Source organism: Bactrocera oleae, chromosome 3, assembly GCF_042242935.1.
Source record: "Bactrocera oleae isolate idBacOlea1 chromosome 3, idBacOlea1, whole genome shotgun sequence".
Taxonomy (NCBI): domain Eukaryota; kingdom Metazoa; phylum Arthropoda; class Insecta; order Diptera; family Tephritidae; genus Bactrocera; species Bactrocera oleae.
The window spans coordinates 69,334,445-69,359,256 of record NC_091537.1 but is presented as its reverse complement, the minus strand read 5'-3'; the positions used below and the strand labels follow the sequence as shown (position 1 = coordinate 69,359,256).

At 35.4% G+C, this 24,812-nt stretch overlaps 1 protein-coding gene across 1 annotated transcript in view; it reads right to left on the bottom strand.

The window, feature by feature from the left end:
• nAChRalpha6 (nicotinic acetylcholine receptor alpha6) overlaps positions 1–2,627 on the bottom strand; it is a 488,939-nt gene extending 486,312 nt beyond the window's left edge. The window contains exon 1 of the mRNA XM_070106803.1: positions 640–2,627. Coding sequence (XP_069962904.1) covers positions 640–688 — 49 coding nt within the window. The 5' untranslated portion in view covers positions 689–2,627. The remainder of the gene's footprint in view (positions 1–639) is intronic.
• Between the last annotated feature and the right edge of the window lie 22,185 nt (positions 2,628–24,812).

Sequence of the window (24,812 nt, the reverse complement as noted above, 5' to 3'; positions counted from 1 at the left end):
AATAATATTAAGGAATTCATAATAAATGGCATGGTGGTCTCTTTTCAGAACATTTTCAAACTCTCTAATAAACTGTATCGTAGTATGATTCGAGGACGACTCAAGTTTTGTAGAATGTTCATGGTGTCAAATTAATAAATTTAACGGGAACCCAGAAATAAGCTTGGACAAACACCTGGGTGTTGGTGTAAAAATAATGACTCAACCGACCCATCTTTTATCAAACCTTATTATTATCGGTAGATAAGAAAACCTCTCAAAATCGTTTCGGAAAATAACAGGGCTTGTTGAACTTGGAAAAGATGAGAGCTTCGGACAAAAATGTAAAAATAATTGTGACTCTGTTTGGCGGAACAAACAAAATATTTGAAACTACAAACAACTCCATAGGTATAACGTCGGTAAGTAACATTTTTAAGAGTTAAACTCCAACTTCACGAAGCTCAGGCTGAGTCATTGCTTAAGATGACAAGCAGGGCAGGAAAAAAATGTAAGACACTCGAAAACTGTATATGGAGAGGTACAAGGCAACCGTAAATAAGAAATGGTATCAGAAATAAGAACTATTTACGAACAACTTTAGCTCAATGGAAAAACAGGCTTGCGGCTATTGAAAAGTCAAAACTTATATTTACTCACCTTTAATTATCACAAGAAAGATCAACACGACAAGCAGCGACGGGTCCATGTCCTTAGATTTCAGCTACCGAGCAATAAACACACGTACAACTGTTGTCGATGTTGTGGGCGGGTGGGTACAAGTATGTATGTATATATTTGCGGATGAGACGATGTTGATTCAATACAATTAGCCGCAAGTACTACAGGTGCTCGAAGATAAGTTACAGGATCGACGAGATTGTGTTGTCTTTCGTTGATAGATATTATATTGCAAAAAGCGGTTATGCTGTCACTAATGTTGAGTTAAGTATTGAAAGCTTTGGATACACAACAAGAACGATGATTGATGAGCGTGTTACAAGCGATGAAGGCGAAGCAAACGACACTGAACAATGGAAGCTAACAAGTGAGCGGGATGCGTGTTAAATTCGGTTTGGGTTTTAGGCGAAAGACACAAGCGTAAGACAACGACAGCACGCGGAGTTCACGTTTAAGTCACTAGGGTACGGAGCTACTGTGCAAACAACGCAAAACTCAAATGAAGCACACAAGTTGAGTCGCGTTGAGTTGGTGCGTGGGATTTGGTGGGCGAAACACGCTGGTGACAACCAAATTGCAATTCGTCGGAGATTCAGCGAAAGCGCGTAACGACTCAATCAATACGCGCGACAATTACACAGTGTGAACCGCGGGATTTCTTCACAACGTTTTTCCGTACGGCATCCACGGCACAATTTACAAGTTAAACGAGTGTGCAAATACACGACGAGATGTGAGTGGTGGTTGGCGTGTGTAGCAGACACCTTAGGTCGTCGCGGTGTGTGCTTTTCGTATGCCGGATGCAACCCTGCGTTGTGCGGTTGCGACGAGTGCGCTGTTGCTTTGCCTGTCAATTAACTACAGCGCTATTGTCTTATTGCTAAGACTTTGGTTGTTCGCTTGAGTCCCTCGCTGTGGTTGAGCTTTGTTACACTGCTTGAGACATACGAGCCAGCAGTAGCGGAAGCTGGAATAGTTCTTTCTATCGGTTCTTTTACGAAATACAACAAGCTACTGCTTTTTATTTACTCACAGTTGCTGCCGTGAGTAGTTAATAGAGTGGCAATAGTTAGCGCAATATATGCGACGGCTCGGGCTGGTATCTTTGCGCTAACTGTCAAGCAAATGTATGCGCTTGCGGTTGAACTTCTCTTTTCAGCGTGCTTAGTTCGGCGGTTCGCGTATTTGCACTGTGACTTTCTCTAACTGTCAACGCAAGACAACTTTTGCCAACAATCACTTCTTGCGGTCGCAAGCGTGCTACGCAGCCTCAGTTTTGTTTGTTCGCCGTCAAAATTTGTCAGCCTTCAAGTCTTCGAGTTTAGTTTGACCTTTGCCTTTGTCTTTGACGCTGTATATTTTGAACCACTTAAAGCTTGTTGTTTACATTTGCTGGCTCTGCCTTGCTGTCGGCTTTGTTTGTCTTGCCGTTTCGTTTTTTGTTTTTTTTTTTTGGGCTTCTGCTCTCTGTTCTTCCTCTCAGCTTTGTTCCACACGAAAACTCACTTCTCGCTCGTTATTCGCTTCAACGCGTTTGCTTATAGCCACACACACTTTGTTTTTGTGGCTGTGTTAGGTTACCGAAATTACTTATTCCTCGGAGATTGCTACCGTTATTTCCGTTAGCGCTTTGATTTGTATTATAAATATTTTCTTTGTATTATAATTTAGAAACGCCTGTACCGTTATGAATTTTTATTTGGCCCTCGAAATATTTTTAAAGATTTTAAATATTATCGCCGTAGCTTGCGATATTTTGGTCATTGGTTCTTTGTGTGTGACTCATTAGGTTTTTCCGTGTCTTGTAGACGCGTGGTTATGTACTTAAATGCTGTTATCGAATGCCTAGTGATGTGTTTTGATGATTTGTTATGTATTTTTAGTACCAATTTTTCAACTTTTAGTACACTAATTAATCGTAGTACACTACCACTATTTTCGTTTAATTTGTATTAATTTTTTTTAATTTTTTAGCACTAACTTTAATTATAATTTGCACTAGTTGTTGTTTTAATTTTTTAGCACTAATTTCATAAATTGAGTACTAGTTTATACAAATTTTAAACTATGTTGTACAGACTTAGCGCCAATGGTTTATATATTTACTATTATTTTTATTTTTGGTTACAATTTTTTAACTTTAGTACTGATTTTATTTATAGTACTAATTTTGTAATTTATATATATATTTCTTTTTAGTAATATATCTCCATTTTTACGCTATTTTCATTTTTGGCTCTAATCTTTTAATTTTTCTACTTTTTTTTAATTTTAAAACAAATTTTTCTAATTTAAGATCCTTTTAATTTTAGTACTAAGTTTTCTAGTTTTAGTACAATTTTTATTTTAGTAAATTTTAATTTAACACTAATTTAATTATTTTAGTACTATTTTTTTCTAGTATGTTCACTTTTTAGTACTATTTTATTTCTTTACTTTTAATATTAATATAAGATTGCACGCTTATCTACTATGTGGGAACACAATTTTTACAGCATCGTTTTAATTTCTTAAATTTAATTTGAAATTTTTTTTACTTTGCACTTGTTTTTTACTAGATGACGCTTTAAGAAACCGGTTTAATTATGAGTAACTACAATTGTACTAATTTATTTATTTTTAATATTTGCATTTAATCGTTGTTGTAGTTTTGCTTTAATTTTATTTTTTAGGTAGGTAAACCACGTTCTGGCAGTTGCGGGAGCAAATTTTGCGGGCTGAGTGTACTAAAACGAAAGAAGAAAACAAAATGTTTAATAAAATATTTTTGTACAATTCAAAAAGCGTCTGAAAAATAAAGTTAGGCTTTTGAATTTATATTTTAACAATTATATCTGTGGTTGTTTCTGTAATTTTTAAATTATTTTATAATATGTACAAGTATGTACAAGTATGTACCTAAGTCAACCTAAGTTTAGAACCTCAAAGTTTAATAAAATATTTTCAAATCGCTGAAATCGCAGTAAAAAAATAGTACCGAGATAAATATAATAAATTTTGCAAAATCTAAATGCAGAAATTACTATTGCTCCTATATGTAGGCAATAAATTATTTTTACATTGTTTAACCATTCATTTACTTACTACCACCATTCAGCAGGTGGCCTCTATCGAAAAAGTGTTCACGTCCTGAACACAACAAGAGTCTTGCCTATAGTTAGGCTCATATTAAGGTTGACTATAAAATTACACAAATTTCCGATCATTCATTGCACAATAAGCAATTCGTGAATAAAAAATTGTACCCTAAACTAAATATTTGTAATATTTATATTATTTAAAAAACTTTGAGGAAAAACGTAAAAAAATATTTCAAAGTTTTAAACAAAAGGCAGCACATCAATAAAGCACTGCAATTTTTCATAATAAAAAAACCTAACACTCTCACAAGTATGCATTTATGTAACTGTAAAATGTTATTGTAACTGTAAAATGTTGGCTGTGAGTGCCTTGTTAAAAATGTTTGCCAAAACAAAATATTTATTGAACATTTGGCGCACAAGTGCAACATTTTTCACACTTAACCTAAAACTGCCATAAACACATGTAGTGTGTGGTATGCAACCCTGAATGGTGAAAAAATTCATGAAATATTATTTAATTGCAGTAATTGTGAAATGTGTTCGTGAGCTGTCAAAAACCATTTTTAATAGAGATATGTTGCACAAGTGAAGGTAATAAATGCTGATCGTGTATAAAAGCGTTAAAATTTGAAAAAGTTTAGTACTGAGCAATAAAAATATTGTTTTTATAAAAACTGAACAAAAATAGAATAGATAACTTTAACCAAAGGTACTCTAAGTTCCAAGCTTTAACCAAAGATACTTTAAGTTGCAAACAATCAGACTTTGACACTCAGAAATCAGTCATTGCTTACAAGGCAAGCTTTAGCAGTGAACTGTGAGAATCAAAGCCAAACCCGTTCGGTAAGATAAACGTTAATACATTATTAAAAAACTAACATGCTAATATGGACGTTACACCCATTTTTAAACTGGAGATCAAAAATTAGCATAACTAACCAAATGTATATTATCAAGTCTATTTTCCAGGCGATGATATTTTATGTGGCGCCCATGTGGGCCGTTATCACGAACTCCCACATCAACAAACTTCAAGCGGCGCTAAATAAAATATTAAAGATAATTTTAAACCTTCCATGGCAATTTTCCACCTCGGAGTTACATGGCAGAGCTTATTTTGAATTAGTCGCTGTTGGATTGAAGTGATTAAATAAGAGGTTTAACGATCTTTGTGAGCATTCCATGTATTCTTATATTAATGACTTAATAAAATATATTCTTAGATATAAATTAGAAATAAGCAGGTTAAGCCATTTTTCAAGGATTTTTTGTATATACTATACTAAAAAGTTATTACGACGATAGTACATTTCATATTACATTACCAACTGCCATTACACTTTCAACATTTAATAATTTCATTAAATTGCGTAGTAGTAATGGAACTTGTAATTGTAATGATAAATAAAATGATAGTGTATTGTAAATTACATTACCAATTACCATTACCCTTTTTAATTTAATAACATAGTATTAAGTAAATTTGCACAATATGTAAGAATAATGTAATCATATTTAAATAAATGAAATTACGTAATAGAGTAATAAAGGTAATGCTGAGACTGGTTATAGCATGGTAGTGGTAATTGTTGCAATAATTTCAAGTATTGCAATTGTGATAACTTTTATGATTTTAAATGTAATTAAAATGTAATCAATGATTGCAGTAAGAAAATCGGTACAAAATCTTGTATGGTATCAATTTGTCATACCACTCCTTTAGTTCGATCAACAACGCATCTAATTTCCATGTCACGACAAGCTATGTGACCAACAGGAATTTCATTAGCTAACCAAGTTATACCACAAGCATTCTTGCAAGCCCGCTGCAGCGCAATTATTCCGCCACATACTCCTACGGCAGCCACATATCGGCATACAGACATGTAAAATTGCATTTGTCCTTTGGGACTTGGACTGGGACAAAATCAACATTCATCAAATGATTGCATGATTGAAATTATGCAAGCGCGTGCTTGTCGGCTAGCTAGAAATATAGAATGTAAACATTAGGGTGGTAATAAAATAAGGGGAACAATTTTAGAATCGTATTTATTTGACGAAAAAATAAACTAATGTATAGAGGAGTACGAAGGACTACGAACTACTGCTTTTCATACCAGGAACTTGATATATTAAGTTTGCGGCGAAGTTTGATTGAAATACCCTAAACATTGCACATTATATCTATCTGTCCGCCTCTCTGTATATACGAAAAACATATCTGTTTTTGAGAAATTGGTCTGAAGTTTTTCATACGCCTTTTGCTCTCCCAGGAAGCTACTCGTTTATTATAATCGCCGATATTGGACCAAGTTATTGTATGGAAAATTTTTTTATTTGGCAATATATTTTTAAAAAATTTGACATGGGTCATTGTTCAAAGCAGTTCTCTAACCTCCGAATATATTGTTCAGATCGAATAATATAACATATAGCTGCCATACAAAGTGATAGATCATAATCGAGTTAAAAATATGTTTATACATTTTTATGTTATAAGAAACGCAGCTATGAAGTTAACGGTATTTTAGTGAGTTTTTGTTAGACAATCTGCACTTTAACAACATCCTTAAGAAACTTAAATCGGGCCCAAATTTTGCATGCAAGAACTTTGACCTTGGTTATGCAAGCTGAACGGAATTTAAAAAAACCATCGATTTGAAGCTTTTAGTACTGCCTTAATAAATATATATCCTGATATAAATATCCATAAACAAACAAACTAGCGCCGCCCTCAGGCCCTTATACTCTTTTAAAGAATAGGAAAATACATACGTATATTTATATATATATATATATATTATATGCTCAAATACGTAGCGGCTGCGGAATATACTCCTACGAACTGAGCATTTCTACTTTGCAGCTACAGGACCGCTTCCGCCTACAGCGCACCACGTGCATCAACAGCTGAAAGGTAGGCTGCAGCAATGAAGATTTCTGCAGAATTGCTCGACTATCAACAAACTAGCACCCAATAGCATACCTGGAATCAGGCATATAAACATCAGACATACATATGTGCATGTGAACATCGCCCTTACAACACCAACACCAGTAGCGACATCCCACAATCGCCGTCACTATCAATATTCATAATCAACAAATTGAGGTCACATGCTACTCTTGGCAGTTGCCTGTAGGTGTACCTATATATTAACGCGCATATACAGCGGCCTACATGTATAAGCATGAAGGCCAGCCAAAGGGTTTGATGCGCTACGAGCTAGATGATATTGCCCACTCTTTTGATGCTCCTGTGCATCAACCACCTCCGCATACACACATGCAGAGATATTTATTGATATGCGTCCTCAATGGCATGACAGGTGAACGCATACTTAAGTCACGCGTCACCGTGCCGCCAGCGCCATCGCAATTTCTCATCACTTTAGGCATTGCAAATTGTTTATGATTTCTTTTTAAGCTTCGCACAAAGTGCCGTGCACCTTTGTATGCCGCTCACTCAACTGTAAACGTTCTAGGGGGTCCTGTTCAATTTTTTTTTTTACTTCCAATATAAGCTTTTATTACTATCATAACTTATTTGCAGTTGTTTATGGCGCAGTTATTCTCTCATTAAGTGCTTGCTAAACTATGAAATTCTCAAAGCTCTATATTCAATTGCTGCTCGTTTACGTGAAAATGTCACCATTTATTAGATTTGTTCATCTATACTTGCTTTTGACATAATTAAAAGTAGTTGTATGACATTCTAGCGAACACTTTAAATTTTATTTTAACGAATTTTTTAAAAGGCCATACAAATATAACGGCATCTCAATGCCGGAAACTAAAGACAAGCTTTGTTAAGTTGGAAAAGCTAAAATAGATTCCACTAAACCGAGTTATTGAGAGCAGGAAGATGTGATGACAACGCCTAGGAACGTAGAGCGACCTCTTACCATTTCTATTTTGACAGGTCGCTAGCTTCAGAAGTTTGTTATATCATTATATGGTATTCCGTAGCCAGAGTTTTCTACTTAGGAACCTTTAAAGGGTTATACCCTCATGTGAGTCAGAAAAATTATTTTTTTGTGAATTTGTTTGTGGAATTAACAGAATTTAATGTACAGAATATTATAAATAATCAGCTAGTCATTTTCAAAAAATGTTAGTTCCCTTGATCTCATAGCCGATTTCCAGGAGGACTTCTGAAAAAGTATCTGGCGAAGAGGACAATTTCCTGCTAAAATTTATCTCAAGTACAAAAATCTATAAGAAACAAGTAAGAAAGTTCTAAGTTCAGGTGCAACCGAACATTTTATACTCTTGCAACTTGCAAGGATCAAAGCCCGGGAAATTACTTGAGGTGTTGGCAAAATTTATATTAAAGGAAGTATTGGTCCGATTGAACCAAATTTTGACATAAAGACATACTATCATCGAGAGTCTCATTTATTTACTTTATTATATGGGGCTTTGGCACTGGGCTTTATATATTCAGTACCTAGGGGCTTGAATAGTTTTGGTTCGATTTAGAAAATTTTTAGTCACAAGGTGGGATACTTCAAACGCATTATTCACGCAAAGTGATACAATCATTGTTGCTTGATTTGCATAGTGGAAAGTAAACGAATCAGATGGAAATTAAAATGGTTATATGGGAAATAGGCGTGGATGTAATCCGATTTCGCCCATATTCGCACTATAACATAGAAATACAAGTATGAGAAGAACGTTATGTGTCGAATTTGGTTGAAATCGGTTAAGCAGATCCCAAGATAAGGGTTTTCACCTAGAAGTGGGCGGTGCCAGCCCACTGTCTAATTTTGAACGCGCTTCGCATAAAGTCATCTCATGCAATCTCAGAGCTAAAATTTAATGCCTATGGCGTGTATTGTGCTTGATTTATCGCGCTTTTAGTAGTTTTTAACAGTACCGTTATATGGGGAGTGGGCGGTGTTGTCATTTGCTTTCCGTGAATTTTGCGGCTTAGAAGATTTTCACATTAAACCTATTAGGGAGCGGGACTTCGCGCACTTCTTAAAAAAATTTACACTGCAGATGGCTCACTCTAATGTGATTCTGTATACTAAATAATAGTCTTGCATCTAATTATGGAGTTTAGTTATGGAAATTTATTTCTTTTTGACTAATGGCGTTTTGTGGGCGTGGCAGTGGTCCGATTAAGCCCATCTGCAATACTAACTGTCTTACAGTACCAAGAAACATGTGTACCAAGTTTCATAAAGATATCTCAATTTCTACTCAAGTTAAAGCTCACACAGACGGACGGACGAACAGACAGTCACCCGGATTACAACTCGTCTCTTCGTCCTGATCATTTACATATAGATAACCTTATACCTAACTTGATTATTTGAGGTGATACAAACAACCGTCTGGTGAACAAAACTATTATACTCTGTAGCAAGATGTTGCAAGAGTATAAAAACTAATATTGCTGCATATGAGTATAGGTAATGGAAGAAGGGCCAGTCCAAAAATTTTTTTAAGATAATATGGCGGCTTCCTCAAAATAAAAGTATATTTTTCTGAAAAAAGTTTTAGGAGCAAATTACACTAAGTCAAAAAAGTCTTATCTCTAAAACTACCATATTTGCAGGATCAATTTCAAATTTTCGGAATATATTCGATAAATTAACCCAAAAAATCGATTTTTTGAAATTCATACGCGAATATAAATCCATAAAGCAGAAACCCTAAAACGAAAGCTATTAGCCCTGCCTATTAGACCCATTGTGTCAGATATTTTACAACTTTTCTTAAGCAACAACCTTTACAACCCCTAAATTACAAACGTATATCAGAGCTTTCCAATCAGATATTTATAAAATGAAAGAAGCAGAACTGACACCTGTTAGTCTAAAGCTTTTTACTTTCCTCACCACCATAGAGGAACTTAGACCCTTTGAAAGCCTAAGCATTTGAAACAAAAACTTAAAAAAAAACATGAGAACTACTATTATTGATCCCATTGTCATTTAAAGCTTTAACTTTTTAAGCTCTAGAGCCATCTGTCACATCGATATGGTAAGCTGTAGCCTTCCCTGCATATACCCATCCTCGATACATCAAGGCGCTTTTTGGGGAAAAATAAAACAAACACTTAAAAAACCCTAAGAGCTAAAAGTAAAACTTTTTGAAAATTCAAAAAACATAAGAGATATAAATTAATATTTTTAATTATGGTATAAAATTATCATTCGGTCAACCCTAAATGGCTAACCAAGAAAATGTCTTTTACATACAATTTCATTTTGGAAGTATTTAAACCTTTCAGAAGTTAAGTATTGTTTGCAAAATCTTATGATATTTATCTCTGATCTGATCCTTGAAACACAACGAAGAAAGCGATAGATTTAGATGTTTTAATGATCATACCTTTATCAAAAGAATTGCGTCAGACTACCTGTTTCCTTTTTGAACGGTTCTTTCGATAAGATTAATCAGTCAAGAAATACACAGGAACCTCAAAGTGATCCCCAATTATGGCGGAACCTGTGGAATTTATAATATACTTGTATGTAAGTTATTAGTCAACCCGCAAATGTCTATAACCGGTTAAATTTATTTTATCTAAAATGCTCTAGTCATCAACTGAGAAATACTCGAGTCTCTCCTTCTTGAACTCGAGTTGAAAAAATGTACTGAATTTTAAAAAATTCAACTGTTAGCTCATAGAAAGTCTGCGTCTGGGCATTATCCAACGTTCTAATTAGTTAAACAAAAGAGCGAGACTTGCCTCTTCAAGATAGTAGGGAAGCGCCTTCTACTGGTTGAAACTGTTATGAAGTAATGTAAATGGCGACTAATTATAACAGAACCGATCTTAATATGAATTAGGGCAATTCTGTAGCTTTGAATTCAATGAATTAGTACTCGTCTGATGCCATATGTTCTTCCAGGCTCATTAAAATCAAATAACTTCAACAAGCGGGTTACGAGTGAATGAGATAGAGCGATATATCTCTTCCACGCGTTATTCTATTGAAACCTACTCTCAGAGAGCCGAAGTAAGAGTCTATTTGAAATATTTTTGGCAAGAGCTTTTATTTAATTTTTTTTTTAAATACAAACAAGTATATATGTAATTCACGAAATCCGTCATATTTTCGAACAGATAAACTACGAATTTTATCAGCACTGGTATTTTGCATAAAAAGCTGCCAAAGCGCTCTAAAGGAATCTCTCTAAGCATTTTTAATTGCATTTTATGCGATTTGGCTTACAAAAAAGTAAAAGGAAACTCTTTTGAAAAATCGACAAAATACTAATATTGTTTTAAGCAAGTTTATTTTCATTCCTATTTACTTTACAGACATTTCGCATTTGAGGAAATAGGGATGCAACGCAATAAGCAAAGCCAATCAAAGCATATTTTTTTATGTTAATAAAAGCAAACAAGTGGCAAATTTTTGCTTTTATGGGCTATTAATTTCGTTTTCAGTGATAGCAAGGATTGTAAATAAAAATTTAGAAGAGTATATGTATATATCTAAATACTCGTATATAGGGTGTTTATTTTTTCAAGGTATAAAAATTTATTTATTTATTTATTGCAGTGTAGATTAATTTGGCATTAGTAGTTCATAGACATTTATGGTTTAAAACATAATCTCGGACGTCAATATGGAAAAAAAAAATTTTCGACTTGCGTGCGCTGTTTAAAGGGACAAGGCCGGGTCAAATTTATTCTTTAGTGTATAGCAGACGCAATGGACTCAAACGAACTACAAACGATTTTTTCTGTAATATCGCCCTTTTGTCGTTCATAAGTTATAGTTCCAAATATTTATACAAATTTCGTCCGATGATGGGTTTATTCTACATTGATGCACTATTACCCTGGTAACAATACTGTATTTCTAAATACAATACTTAGAAAACTATTACAGAAATAGGAAACCAAAAAGTCACAATATATTTCTTTAGTTAGCTAGCTACTGACCTTAACTTTGGCACCATTTAAAATAAAATGTAAATTAAAAGTATGGGCAAATAATACATTCGACAAGCAAACCATGCCAAGCAGTAATATTTTCTAGACTCAACGGCACCTGAAGAAACCCGTAAGTCCGCATAATTTTTTAAGCTAAATCTAAAATTGTAAGCGGCCAACGGTTTGTGAAACCGTTGTGCTAGTTCTATCTCGCCACATTGTCTGATATAAACAACTTCAACTCGATTTGTGCCAAATTTCATGAAGTTAATTTGTGAAATAAAAACCTCTCGGAATAAGAACTTGATTTTAGTGGGTCAGTTTATATGACGATGCTATATTAGTTCGATTTGAATTATTTGTTCAGGGATTGGGCAATAATCCGTGCCAAATTTCGAGAAGATATCTCCTATATTAAAAAAAGGTTTTCTTTGCAAGGACTTGATTATAATCAATTTGTTCAGAACTTTAGATCGATATATCAAAAACTGAGACTATGCCAGCTATGCCTATAAAAAATTTGCACTTCCATAACACACCCTTTTCTCACCAAAAACGAGTTACAGGGTACAGACGCAATGCAAATATAATGGTTTAAAATACATATCCACAACCAAACAGCAAACAAATATTGGAAAAAAATGGAATGCAAAGCAAAGGAGAGAACAACTAAATTAAAAATCAATTTCCAATGCAAATAGAAACCGAAAATAGTAAATGCAATAATGGAGAATATTGAAAACCGTTTGGCGCATGAGTGAAATCGCATTTGAAAGGCAGAAATCCAGTTGGGCAAAGAAACAGCCAACACAACCAGCAAATAACAAACATACACCAGCAACAGACAGATAACAGTTAAGGGCTTATTCGTTAGACCGTTAAACGTTTGCTTGAATTGAACACAGGGATTGATGGATGGATAAATAGCTGGTGGCTTACTTTGTGGGACATTGGAGAAATAAGTGTGTATATGTGTTTATATTTGAGAGTAATATTTGTGTGGGTGTATCTGTATATGAGTATTTTTTTTGTTTATGTGTATGTGGTTACTTGTTAAATTGAAAACTGCCTGGACGGATGCAGCTGTTGATGACTAAATATTTTCACAGCCCCACAGACCCACAAACCCACACTCCCACAAAGTGTGCAAAGAGGCGTACTCAGCCGCCCACTCGCCATATTTATCTGACAAACTAAAAATAGCAAACGAGTTAAAAACGAGTATGTAAATTCTTGCCAGTAAAACCAATAAAAACATGAGTCTAAACAAGCTTACTTAAAGGCTTGAGCGAATGTGTGTGTCTGTCTGAAATGCAATTACATGTGTACTTATGTAAATATGCGGATACTCGTTCAATTTTCACTCAGAGAGAAGGAATGGAAAACAAAATTTTTATGAACTTTATATCAAAGCAAAAACAAGTAAAGTGAGTCGGGCAGAACCAAAGATTAAAAAGTATTTACTAATAAGAATATTGTCGGATATAGTTCTTTATAAACTTCTGTTGTTGCTTCTTGAGAGACAGGTATGTATATTACAATAGTTAATCTGAAAGTGAGCCACCATAGACTACCCAAAGGATAGTCTTAAAATTTAATAATTAGCAGCATATTCAATTGAAACCCTGAAGTGGAGAAGAACTCACGGAAAAATAGAGATGATGGCTCATCTTAGCATATGGTCCCTTATGCGAGTTGACGCACTTGGCGAATATTCTCATGATAGTCTAATTGACAATGACTCTATGGCATAGATTTTTTTAAATCCAAACAACGACCTGAGATGGCCTCACTTCAAAGGCATCAGTGAATTATCTATAACTTCTATGTGAGGGTCCTGATGCCATTTAAGTCAAAAACACACAGAAGAACAGATCATAATAAGAAACTGCATTTCACTCTGCGTGATAAAAAAAATGTTCTCAAATCATGAATTCACAATTTACATGATCATGAGACAAATGATCATTCTGCAAGAAATTAGTAAATGACAAATCTGTTAGATTACATAAGTTCAGAGGAGATTGTTTATCAAATCCTCTGGTTGGTTGATGGGTTGGTTTCTTGAAAAGGGAGGTGCATGCAAGTGACAGCTCTTAGGTCATCATAAGTCATATCCAGCTACTCAGTCATCATCATCGTCAGCCCCACAACCCGATGCGGGTCTTCGCTTTCGAAATTTAATTCGCCTATTACATCTGTCCTTTGCTTGAGTTCTCCAGCATCGTAGTTCCAGCGCTTCAGCGTCTTGGTCCACACTATCAATCCATCTAAGTTTTGGTCTGCCTATTCGTCTGTTATTTCTGCATCTACTCAGAAGGTTTTGCTTAGGAGGATAATTTTCATCGGTGTGAGCAATATGGCCCGTCGACCGGGGACTGTTTAATTTAATTGTTATTACAATATCGGGGTGCTCATACAATGTTTGTAGCTCGTGGCTATACCGCTTCCTCCATAAGCCATCATTGCAAACAGCTGCAAAAATTCCGTGCAACACCGTTCGTTCAAACTTCGACTTCTAGCTTGTTTTATTCAGCTTTGCATATCGTTCAAGTTTCGCTGGCGTATGTTAGCACAGGAGCAATCAGGGTGCGGTAGATTGAAATTTTCAGTAGATTCGATAAATTAGTCGTGGGAGATATCTCGCCTCAATCGTCTGAATCCTGGGTACACCATCAACAGTATCACAAAGTAATATTATGATATGCTTTCTGCTGGTAGAGTTCCAAGACCTGAGAAATTCCCCTAGAGTCCATTGCTTTAAACAACCCTTGAAGCAGCTCTTCACTCTATTTATTAGGTTGGCAACTAAGTAATTGCGGATTTAAAAAAAAAAAATCAAAGACAATTCTTTCATGGAACTTTATTCTGTAATGTTTTTCCCATTTTGATCAATGACCTTTTGCCATCTTTCAGGCAGCATCATAATCCCACGTTCATAAAACATCTGGTTTTTATTAGCAAAAAACTGAATCAGGTACGATTTGACATCATCATCATTATTGAAATTTTTACCATTCATGGAGTTTTGTAAAGATCGAAACAAAAAGTAATCCGATGGTGCAAGGTCAGGACTATATGGTGGATGTGGCAAAACATCCCAACCAAGCTCCAATAATTTTTGCCGAGTGACCAAAGATGTGTGTGGCCTTGCATTGTCATGATGGAATACAACAACTTTTTCGATTTATAAATTCGGGCCGCTTTTCTTCAACTGCATTGTTTAATTTCGTTAGTTGTTCAATGTAGACAACAGAATTGATCGTTCGGTTGGGTGGTAGGATTTCTAAGTAGACAATTCCTTTATAATCCCACCAAACTGATAACAAAACCTTCTTTTGATGAATACCAGCTTTTTGATGTAGTTTGAGCTGGTTCACCTGGCCTGCTCCACGATCTTTTCCGCTCGATATTGTTGTAAACAACCCATTTTTCATCCTCAGTTATCATTCGTTTTAAAAATGGATAATTTTCATTACGTTTCTTTAGCAAATCGCAGCTGTTAATGCGTTGCGTTAAATGCGTTTCTTTCAGTTCGTGAGGAACCCATATATCGAGTTTTTGAACATAGCCAAATTGTTTTAAGTGATTTTCAATGCATGTATGTGACGATCCGAATCGATTATTGCTTTGATTACGTCGTCATCAACTTCAACTGGACGACGAGAGCGTTTTTCATCTTTGAGTGAAAAATTACCAAAACGAAATTTAGCAAACCAATTTTGACACTGCCGTTCTTTAATGGCTTCGTCGAAATAAACAGTACATAATTTTTTGTGAGCTTGCGATGCGTTTTTCCCTTTGCGAAAATAAAAAAGCTAAATATGACGAAAACTACGCAACCGATCAAACAACTTTTCTTGTACTGCTCGACAGCTGAATTGCCAACTATCAAATAACAATATGTGTTTTACATTTGGACTACGCCAGCAAACCTAAAAATTCAACTGAAGCCATCTATGAGTGAAATCCGCAATTACTTAGTTGACTGGGTATCCAAACGATTTGTACCGAGTTTCCCACTGAGAACCCAGTTTTTCCCTTCTTGTATAGCATTACACAGTGAGACTAAGTTTATCTTCTCTTTAGAGACAAGAGTGAAAAAAAGAGAGTCTTTCACCGTATCAAGAACGAGCTCGATTAGTTTCTATGTACTTTGGCAGAAGTTGGTCAAAGTTATTGATTATTTGCTTTTATATATAATATCAATGGTACCACTGAATATTAAAGAAAAACAGTGGAGACTTCAGAAATGTTGAAATCGCAGCTCGTAACATTATTGGATGCCACTACAGGTCACTATTTAATTACATCTTTTGCAGTTCGACTCCTTATATTTAGGTTCAAACACTGCTATGTATGGAAACAGTTTGAAGGGTAACGGCTAAAAATGATAAAATCATCGTTTTATACTTTTAAGGTAGTCCGAACTTTTCCGAAGCTTGAAGAATATATATCTAACTAAAACTAAACTGTCGCAACTAAATTTAGTAATAGTACAGCATGGTTTCGGTAATGGTACCAAGAGAGGCAATTTTGGACTCAATAACCAGTTGACAAACGAAGCTGCCCATTACTGAATCCCCGTTCAAGTAATTTGCATGCCATGGGTTAGACAAATTCGACGTGGACCTGCGCAGCGGTAGTTTTATAATATTTTTATTAATAAGGAAAAAATCTTTTATGATGGTAATTATATTGATTTTAATAGGTCAATTTGAAGATCAGCTATGTATATGCAATGCTGGTCCAATCCTTTTGAGACTGTAGCTTTTCCTTGTTGCCAAATTTCTGGAAGACATCTTTTCAAATAAAAAAGTTTTCCATACAATATCTTAATTTGGATTGGTCAGTTTGTATGCAAGCTATAGGTTAAAGTAGTTCTATGTTGACGGTTCGAACAAATAAACAGATGCTTGAGGAGAAAGGGACGTGTGCGAAATTTCAGAACGATATATCAAATACTGAGGGACTACTTCGCGAATATAAGGACGGGTGGAAGTACAAACAGACAGACAGTCAAGCTGGTCATTTAAATATATAATTTATAGGATATCCGAAGTTCACTTCTGGCTGGTTACAAGTTTTTCGTTGCAAATTTCAATCCGGAATATACAACTGTAATGGCTTTTCTAGGTAAGCCGAGGTATTAGCGTAATAGATAGTAATGTACTGGTAATTTTTCCCCGGACTTTCTATTTGACTTCCATTGATGAAAGCAAGAACATGAAACCTCCGTAAGCAAGTTCATTCAATCGAAAAGCTACTTATTTTTCCTTTCCACTCCACTATGATTTGGGAAAACATTCCTATTAATTTTTTAAACAATTAAACTTCCGATTCTTTATAAGAGGTAAATTACCCTCAATTTTAAGCGGATCGAAACAAAAAAGTCTCCCCTACTAGCTCAATCAGAGGCAAAATTTTTGCCAAAAAGTCTCTGTCTCTCATAACTTGTTTGACAGCTTAAAGACTTAATAAATTTTTTATGAATAAATCATGTAAATTTTTACGGCTCCTGCAGCAGTATGTGGCACAGTTAATTTCCAGTCAATGAGTCAACCCATTTATATGCGAAATTACGCTCAGAAGTAGCTCAAAGAATTCTTCAATAAATAAACTGATTTTTCAACTTAAGCATACCTTAAGGTATTGCTACTTCAAATCAAGCATAAAATATGCAACATTATTTGCAACAAAACACACAGTTAGTAGTGTACACCTTGACTGCAGCAAATGGCAAGCAAAAAACAGCAAACAACGTATAACTAACGGGAAACTAGGACATTTTGCAATATATCACTTGCACTTTGCATGCATAAAACAACGGTTAATATTACAGTAGCACACAAAAAAGCAAATAAATATATTAGAAATGGAAATGAGGAAGGCAACAACAGATACAAGTTTGTACTTGCATAACAGTAGTTGTTATTGTGACACAGCGCAACAAAATGTTGCATCTGAAGACAATACTCAAGGAATTGTTTTATGTCCATATATACCGCTACAGCTTGTTTATCGTTAGTTTCTTTTACTATACCCTAAACAAGGTATATTAAGTTTGCCATGAAGTGTGTAACACCCAGAAGGAAACACCTGAGACCCTATAAAATATAATATCGATCTGAAAAAACAAAGTTGCGCACAAATCATTGCCGAAGACAATCCCACAATCTCCGAAGAAATATTTCAGATCGAACCACTTTAGCATATAGCGGCCATACAAACTGAATGATCAAAATCAAGTTTTTGTAAGAAAAACTAACTTACTTGAAAAGGTATCTCCCCGAAATTTCGCACAAATCAATTTTTCAAGTGTGAAGGGTATTCTAGCTTCGGTGCAACCTAAGTTAACTTTGTTTCTTGTTTTTATTTTATATTTATATTATTTTTTTTGCTTATTTATTATAATTTTTTTACTTTGCCACCGCTGTTATAGATCTCCGGGCCGTTATTTCTTAGAATGATCTCAGCCTTCGGTAGTGAACCAATGATTTTCAAACTGATTTACAAACAAAGAATGGATGTTTGTTGTATTGTAGACTGATATTCACTATGGTTACATCCTTTGGTATTACTTCTTCTGCTTTTTCTTATTTTAATTTTTCCCTTAAAACAAAGTCGCTTTGTGGCGCAACAGATAGAAATTAAATCCGCTGCTTACTTGACTATGAATGAAGGCAGCCGCCGTGGGCTTCACTTACTCAAGTTAGAACAAAGCCTAACATACAATAAACAACAACAACAACTCGGTCTCGTTGAGAAGCTAACAGGTTAAGCATTCACTTGAGGCGGAAGCAGTTTAAAGCGCCGCGGCTGTTGAACGGTAAATGCTAGTGGAATGTAAATGAGATACATTTTTATGTGACAAATACAACAAGAAGTGGGCGGTTATGCATGCCGCATATTATCGTTAAAATGCAAACCTTATAGCCGCCCACTTGTACACAATTGAGGTGGACGCGAATGGAAAAGAGCGCAACCCTAAGGATGGTCCAGTTGGAGAAAAATTAATACGGAGTGAAAAAAATTAAAATTGAAATGAGTAAGAAAGGTCTGAAATCGCTTGCAACTAAATGTTAAGAATGTTCGTTTATCGGATAGATAAGCATTTTTTCGTCGTAAGAGGGCATAATATGATAATAATATCAGGAGTATGGATTGCTATGCACGGTACAAAGGTCATCAAATAGAGATCCTAAACTGATAATTTCGATATTTTTCAAGACTGAACGAATATTTAGACCGATTTAATCGGTTTTCATACAAAATCAATACAAATAGTAAGCTCAATATTAGTTAAATAAGGTCCGGCGGCAAAAACGAGAACATTATATTTGGTATATGGAGGAGAAGATATAGACTGTCGATATCGGACCTCTATGGCATTAGCTGTCATACAAATTGATCTATCAAAATCGAGTCCTTGTATGGAACAATTTTTTTATTATACATGATATCTTTACGAAATTTAGCACGGCTTATTGTTTTAGCCAACGGTAAAATCTTCAAACTTGTTTTTTAGATCGGACCACTATAGCATACAGCGGCAGGTATTCTAGATTCGGTACAGCCGAAGTTAGCGTTTTTCTTGTGGTTGGTTTAACTCCAAACGGATCTCTATCACTTCACATTCCTATGAACAATTTCAAAACTCTTGTATTCTTGTGCAATGTTTTACTGGGTTATAAAAATGCATTGCAGCAACAATTTGCGTAGGCGTGGCAGAAGTAAAGTTGAAAATATTCCATATAAAAATATTACTGACATTTAGAATTATAACAAACACACGCACACATGCAACTAGCATAAGCAATAGCAGGCTGTCAGTTTCTGCCCACCGCACGCATACAGACAAAAACTGCAATACAGTTACGAATACAAAACTCCCAAGCGATGATGAAGTGCATGCAGCTAAGCGTCCAGTGGTTAGCACTTTTCTTACTTTGCTCTTCTAGCTGACAAAAGCTTGCTGCCAAAAGCAACTGCATGGTTATATGATATACTTTTTGCAGTCACTTGTGCGTGTGTGTGTTTTCTGTATTATTGTGTGCGTGCATCATAACTCTCGCATCTCAGCAGACACACTGCATGGCGAATGAGTAATGGATCAAGAGCTGCGAACACATGCACATATACTTATACATATACAGTTAATGTATTGCGCTCTCCAAGCCATGGCCGATGGGCTCTGTTGATAGATTCACTCACTTACAAATACATTAAGAAATGAATTAATGTGAAATATTGTTGCCGAGCTCCAAGTGTGCTTAGAAGTTCCAGCAGCCATCTGCTGAGCTTTAGTTTGCCCAAGTTGTGGGGGTTGTTGTCGTAACAAATGATTGTCCAGTTGCAAGTTGAAGTTATACCATATTTCAAAAGAAACGTTACTTATCCAAGCTCATTTGAATGTACTTCTTAGCTCGGTCATTAATATTGCGCCTTATAAGGGATAGATTGCGGAGAGCAATATGCGACCTTCCCGAATTTTAAGCTTTTAATTAGATATATACAGAAATCGTCTTTACAGCTCTTTAATGGCCTTTGGAAGATGTTCTTGACATCCGGTCATTTAGCATAGAGTGTAACTACATACACCATACACATATAACGTCTATCAAAGATAAATATATTCCTATGGTTTTTGCATTAAATTAAATATAAACATAGTTATAAAAGTCAAAATTAAGTCATATATGCACCGTTTTGTTCGATAACTTGTTGCTATTTTGAAGGAAATTTCATAATGCCACTCATAGAAATCTTCGTCAAAAGTGGGACTGTCTATTTTCAAAAGTATTCCTTGAGGTAGTACATATAAGAAGGATGCATAACGACCTTCCCACCAGGGTTCCGAAACTTGGGCGTGTCACTATCGATGTGTAGCTTGGCGTTGTCCCATGGAATCGAGTTTCCGGTCTTTTGGTCAAAGCTGATCCTTTCAGAGGGACAGCCGGCTTCCGACGGTCCAATTGTTGTACAGCACAGGTCCGATTCAAGTGTTTCGCAGTCAAGGAACAGCTCACAGCAGAATACACCCTGTAATTTTTACCAAACATGACCACCGTTTGCGACCGCCCACTGTTCGTCTACAACCATTTTCGCTTGATATTGTCAATATGACCCCCTTTCTATCTCTGGAGATAGATAGAGGTTTTTTACAGTATCAGGATCATAAATATTATTCACATTTTCAGGCGCCGGGAAGGCAAATTGTGAGTATTCCTGACTCGATTTTTTTTTTGTTAAATAATTTGACTCTGGAGTAATCCTTCTCTTTCTGCTATCTTCAAGATTATATGAATATTAGCATTAAGTCTACTCACACTAATTCTTCTTTTCGATCAAAAAAAAAACGAAAATATAGATTATTATATATAATTACGCCACCTTTAAAGTCACACCTTAAAGTTGCACATTTCTATAGTCATGTACACAAAAAAAAACTGTTTTATTAGTATCTCAATGCGAAATCTTTTTGAAAGTTAGGGTATCTCGCAAAGCCAATTCTCGCACCAAAAGTAACGCAGGATCCCACTTGTAAAACTGCAAACGACAGATCTTTGTGATTCTCAAAAATCCTAGAAAAACTATCACCAGACCCTCATAGATCAACGAAGCGCTTAACACCTAACACAAATTTGTTGAAGCGACTAATATCAATCCCAGAACCTTTGCCAGGTTCGTCGAAAGTGTGTCTACGGAGATGTTTCACCCACTGTCTAACAAAGGCTGGATAGTTGAGAAGAAAGTGTCTAAATGATTCCACCTCGCCTTCATCCATACAGATTTGGCAATTTACATTTAACAAGATATGTAACCTTCCTATGTGTGAGCCTATTCAAGAGTGTTCAGTCAGAACACCTACCATGGCGACGATATAAAATGTTCATCAGCTTTGCAGCTCCAGCGATTCCGTTGGTAAACCTTCCTAAGGCTTAACAAGAAAACTAAACCAACCCAGATCTGATCAGAACATTAATTTAACGCATCTTTAAAGGTTACACACGCTTTTTGAACCCTAGACGAACATTTACTGTCAAAAGGTTTTCCCCAAAGGAAGAGAGAAAAAGAAAAATAGTAATTTCATTTGAGAGGTAATTGTAATTAGTTCTCGCTTCACTTTTTTCTTCACTAAGGCTATAAAACACTCGATTTCGAAGAATTTTTGGAAAACTAGACCCATACCCCATATTTTGCCAACCATCGAAACTTTCATCATGGACCAAACCAAAAAAAAATTGCCAAAAGGAAAATGTCGGAGTTCGAGGCGCAGGCATCTTTGCCTCTTTGACTAAAGAGCTCAACAAAAACGTATGCAGTAGAAATAGTATTGATTCAATTTATTTTATTTAAAGGTAACATCACAACTGAGAAGGTTATAATCATCTCTGAATGTTTAAAATAAAAACAGCTGCACTGCTAGTCAAAAGATTAGACGCTTTCTGCAAACTTGGAAAGACTGTGGAATTATTAATCCTCTATTCTCCGTATGGCTCGAGATGGTTCCAAAAATTTGTTATTCGACTATCTTCGTTTAGTTCAATGCATCTAGTACCGCCTGATTTGGTCCCTTCGATTTACAGTTACTCTGAATATTTAGAGTCGCTTGTGGATACCAATCGGTCGAATTATATATTTATTATTAAATAATTATTCTCGATGTTTGGAATATAGTAATACTTTGATTTCCAAGATGCCTCTAGTTAAGGGCTTTGTAGATCATGAGGAAGCTAAACTTGTTTTATTTTTGTTTTCCGGGTCGGTTATTTCTTTTGTTTGTTGTCATTATTAAAGTTTAACCTAATTTTTGTATCCATTAAAAGTTATTTCGTATACTGAATATTTAAAAAATCTTCACAATCCTATCGCACACGAACACCTTTGCCACTTTGCTGTGGTTATGTGTCATTTCTATTCAGTGCCCGCATTGTTCTAAAGCTTTCTCGACACTCGAATATACTTCTATATTCAGGCCTACACTTTATCCATTTCCGGCCTTTGTTCCTATCGGTTCAATTAATCTAAAGGTCATACTCAGTATTTAAATGGAGCTAAAGGTGAGAGGTCGTACACATACTTACAAGCATACGTACATACATACATAAATACAATGCAGAATTTTTCTAAAACCGTTTTTACAAAACTTGATTGTGGACTCTACCGCAACAATTCTATTTCCTTGTTGCAAGCGAATGCATTTGTTGCATAGGGCACAGCCGACAAACCAACATCACACACATTTGCATTTTCTTGCATACGGAATTTCAGTTGCTGTATTCTTGTAAAAGTTATTTATATGCCGTAATAAACTGCCACAACCAGCAACCGAGGCTGTCAACAAGAACTGGACACAACACAGCTACGGTAAAACTAAATGAGAGAAAATAAGAATTCAATCTCTTTACATATATACAGTGTGCTCTCGTTTATCAGTGGGCTTTGAGAAGTATGTTTATTGTGGTTGTGTAGAAATCACAAAGTGAGAATACATCAAATCAATTGGCACAGAAAGCATCTAAATTGCGGAAGGGTTTATATTTAAAGAAAAATGTCGGGCGAAATGTCTCCCGGCGAATAAACTAAGTAGTTGCAGATAAATGTGAATGGAAATAAATAAGACTGCAGTGAATTGCTTGCGAGAAGGTAATAAATGTTGGAGAAAGTTAAATTGTGAATGAAGTTGCAGCAGGTGATAGCTTGAGTCTGATTGCCGTGCAGTTGTGGTATTTAATCAGAAAGTGTCCTCAGTTACGTATTATTATTTTGAGCGATGGGAGCCCATATATTATATTTACAAACATTTTTTTTTTAATCTTCAGTTCATCCTTTCAAAGAAGGTTTTGTAAATTTATAGAGCAGAAACTTAACATACAGGATGTATCATAGTTTACTACGGATATAAATTTAAAATAACTATAGCTGTGTTCGATTCCCCAAGCACTAGAGAGTAGCGAATCGAACAAACTATAATAGTTGTTCAAGCAAGCTGGCAGCACTTGCGGTGCAACCTTGTGCTACTATGGTCCTTTGAAACTTACGCAATTGTGTCAGCCTTAGCAGCCAAGAAAACTTTGTGCAGCGATGAAGCTCACTTTTGTTTGAATCAGTACGTTAATAAAAAAAATTTTAGCGCTTAAAGTGATGATAAACCACAAGCCATTGTTGAGACGGTAAGAATCATTTGCTCATATTTATTCAAAAATGACGCCGGCCATTGTGTTACAGTCGATTGGGAACGCTATAGAGCCATAATTAATGACTTTTCCTGTCTGAATTGGAGGATGTTGATGTGGACGATCTTTGGTTCCAACAAGACGGGGCAACGTCTGTATCTGTACCTGTGGCGTGACCTCCAAGATCGTAGGATTTAACACCGCTGGACTATTTGCAGCGTTATGTGAATTTGTTAGTCTACACAGATAAGCCCGACACGATTAACGCTTTGAAAGGGAATATTGGGCCTCTCCGTTGCACTACATTAATGAGGTATCCGTATACTCGCTTAAATCGATTTAAAATAAAATGTTTAAATGAAGAGTCGAAGACAACTGCTGACATTTGCTAACCAATTAAATTGAGTACCGATGAATTCCAACAAATCACTTCGCAACACATAAACACACCGAAATGAAAGGTGGACTTTATACTGACAACAGTCGTTGTGTTCCTTTGAAATCATCATGCATTTCTTAAAAAATATCGTGACAGCACTATTCGCCATTTTTTATCGAAGTTTGTTGACCAGGGGACAGTTAGAGATCACCAACATAGTAATTAGCAAAGCAGAATGCAGAACTTGCCTTAGTTTCCCATGAATCATTGATGAGCGAAGGACAAGCATTCATACCAAAATAAATTAATAGAAAATTATCAAATTTTATTATGGATAAAAAAGACGGTCGCTTGATTGATATTCTAACTAGTCCAAATAAGGCTCTAAAAGACCCAAATAATAAAATTTCTCGAATAAAGACTGGTGGTTTTTGAAAGTTATTCAATATTTAGTGCGGACCCTGTGTATCACTTTTTGATTTGTGACTGTTCGTAATCAAGATCAGAAAAGACAGTAGATTTCATAACGATTTAGGAACTCTGAACAAAAGTAATTTTCTATCAAGCATTACATTAGCTGGTAGCTCCTTCACCTTCTTCAT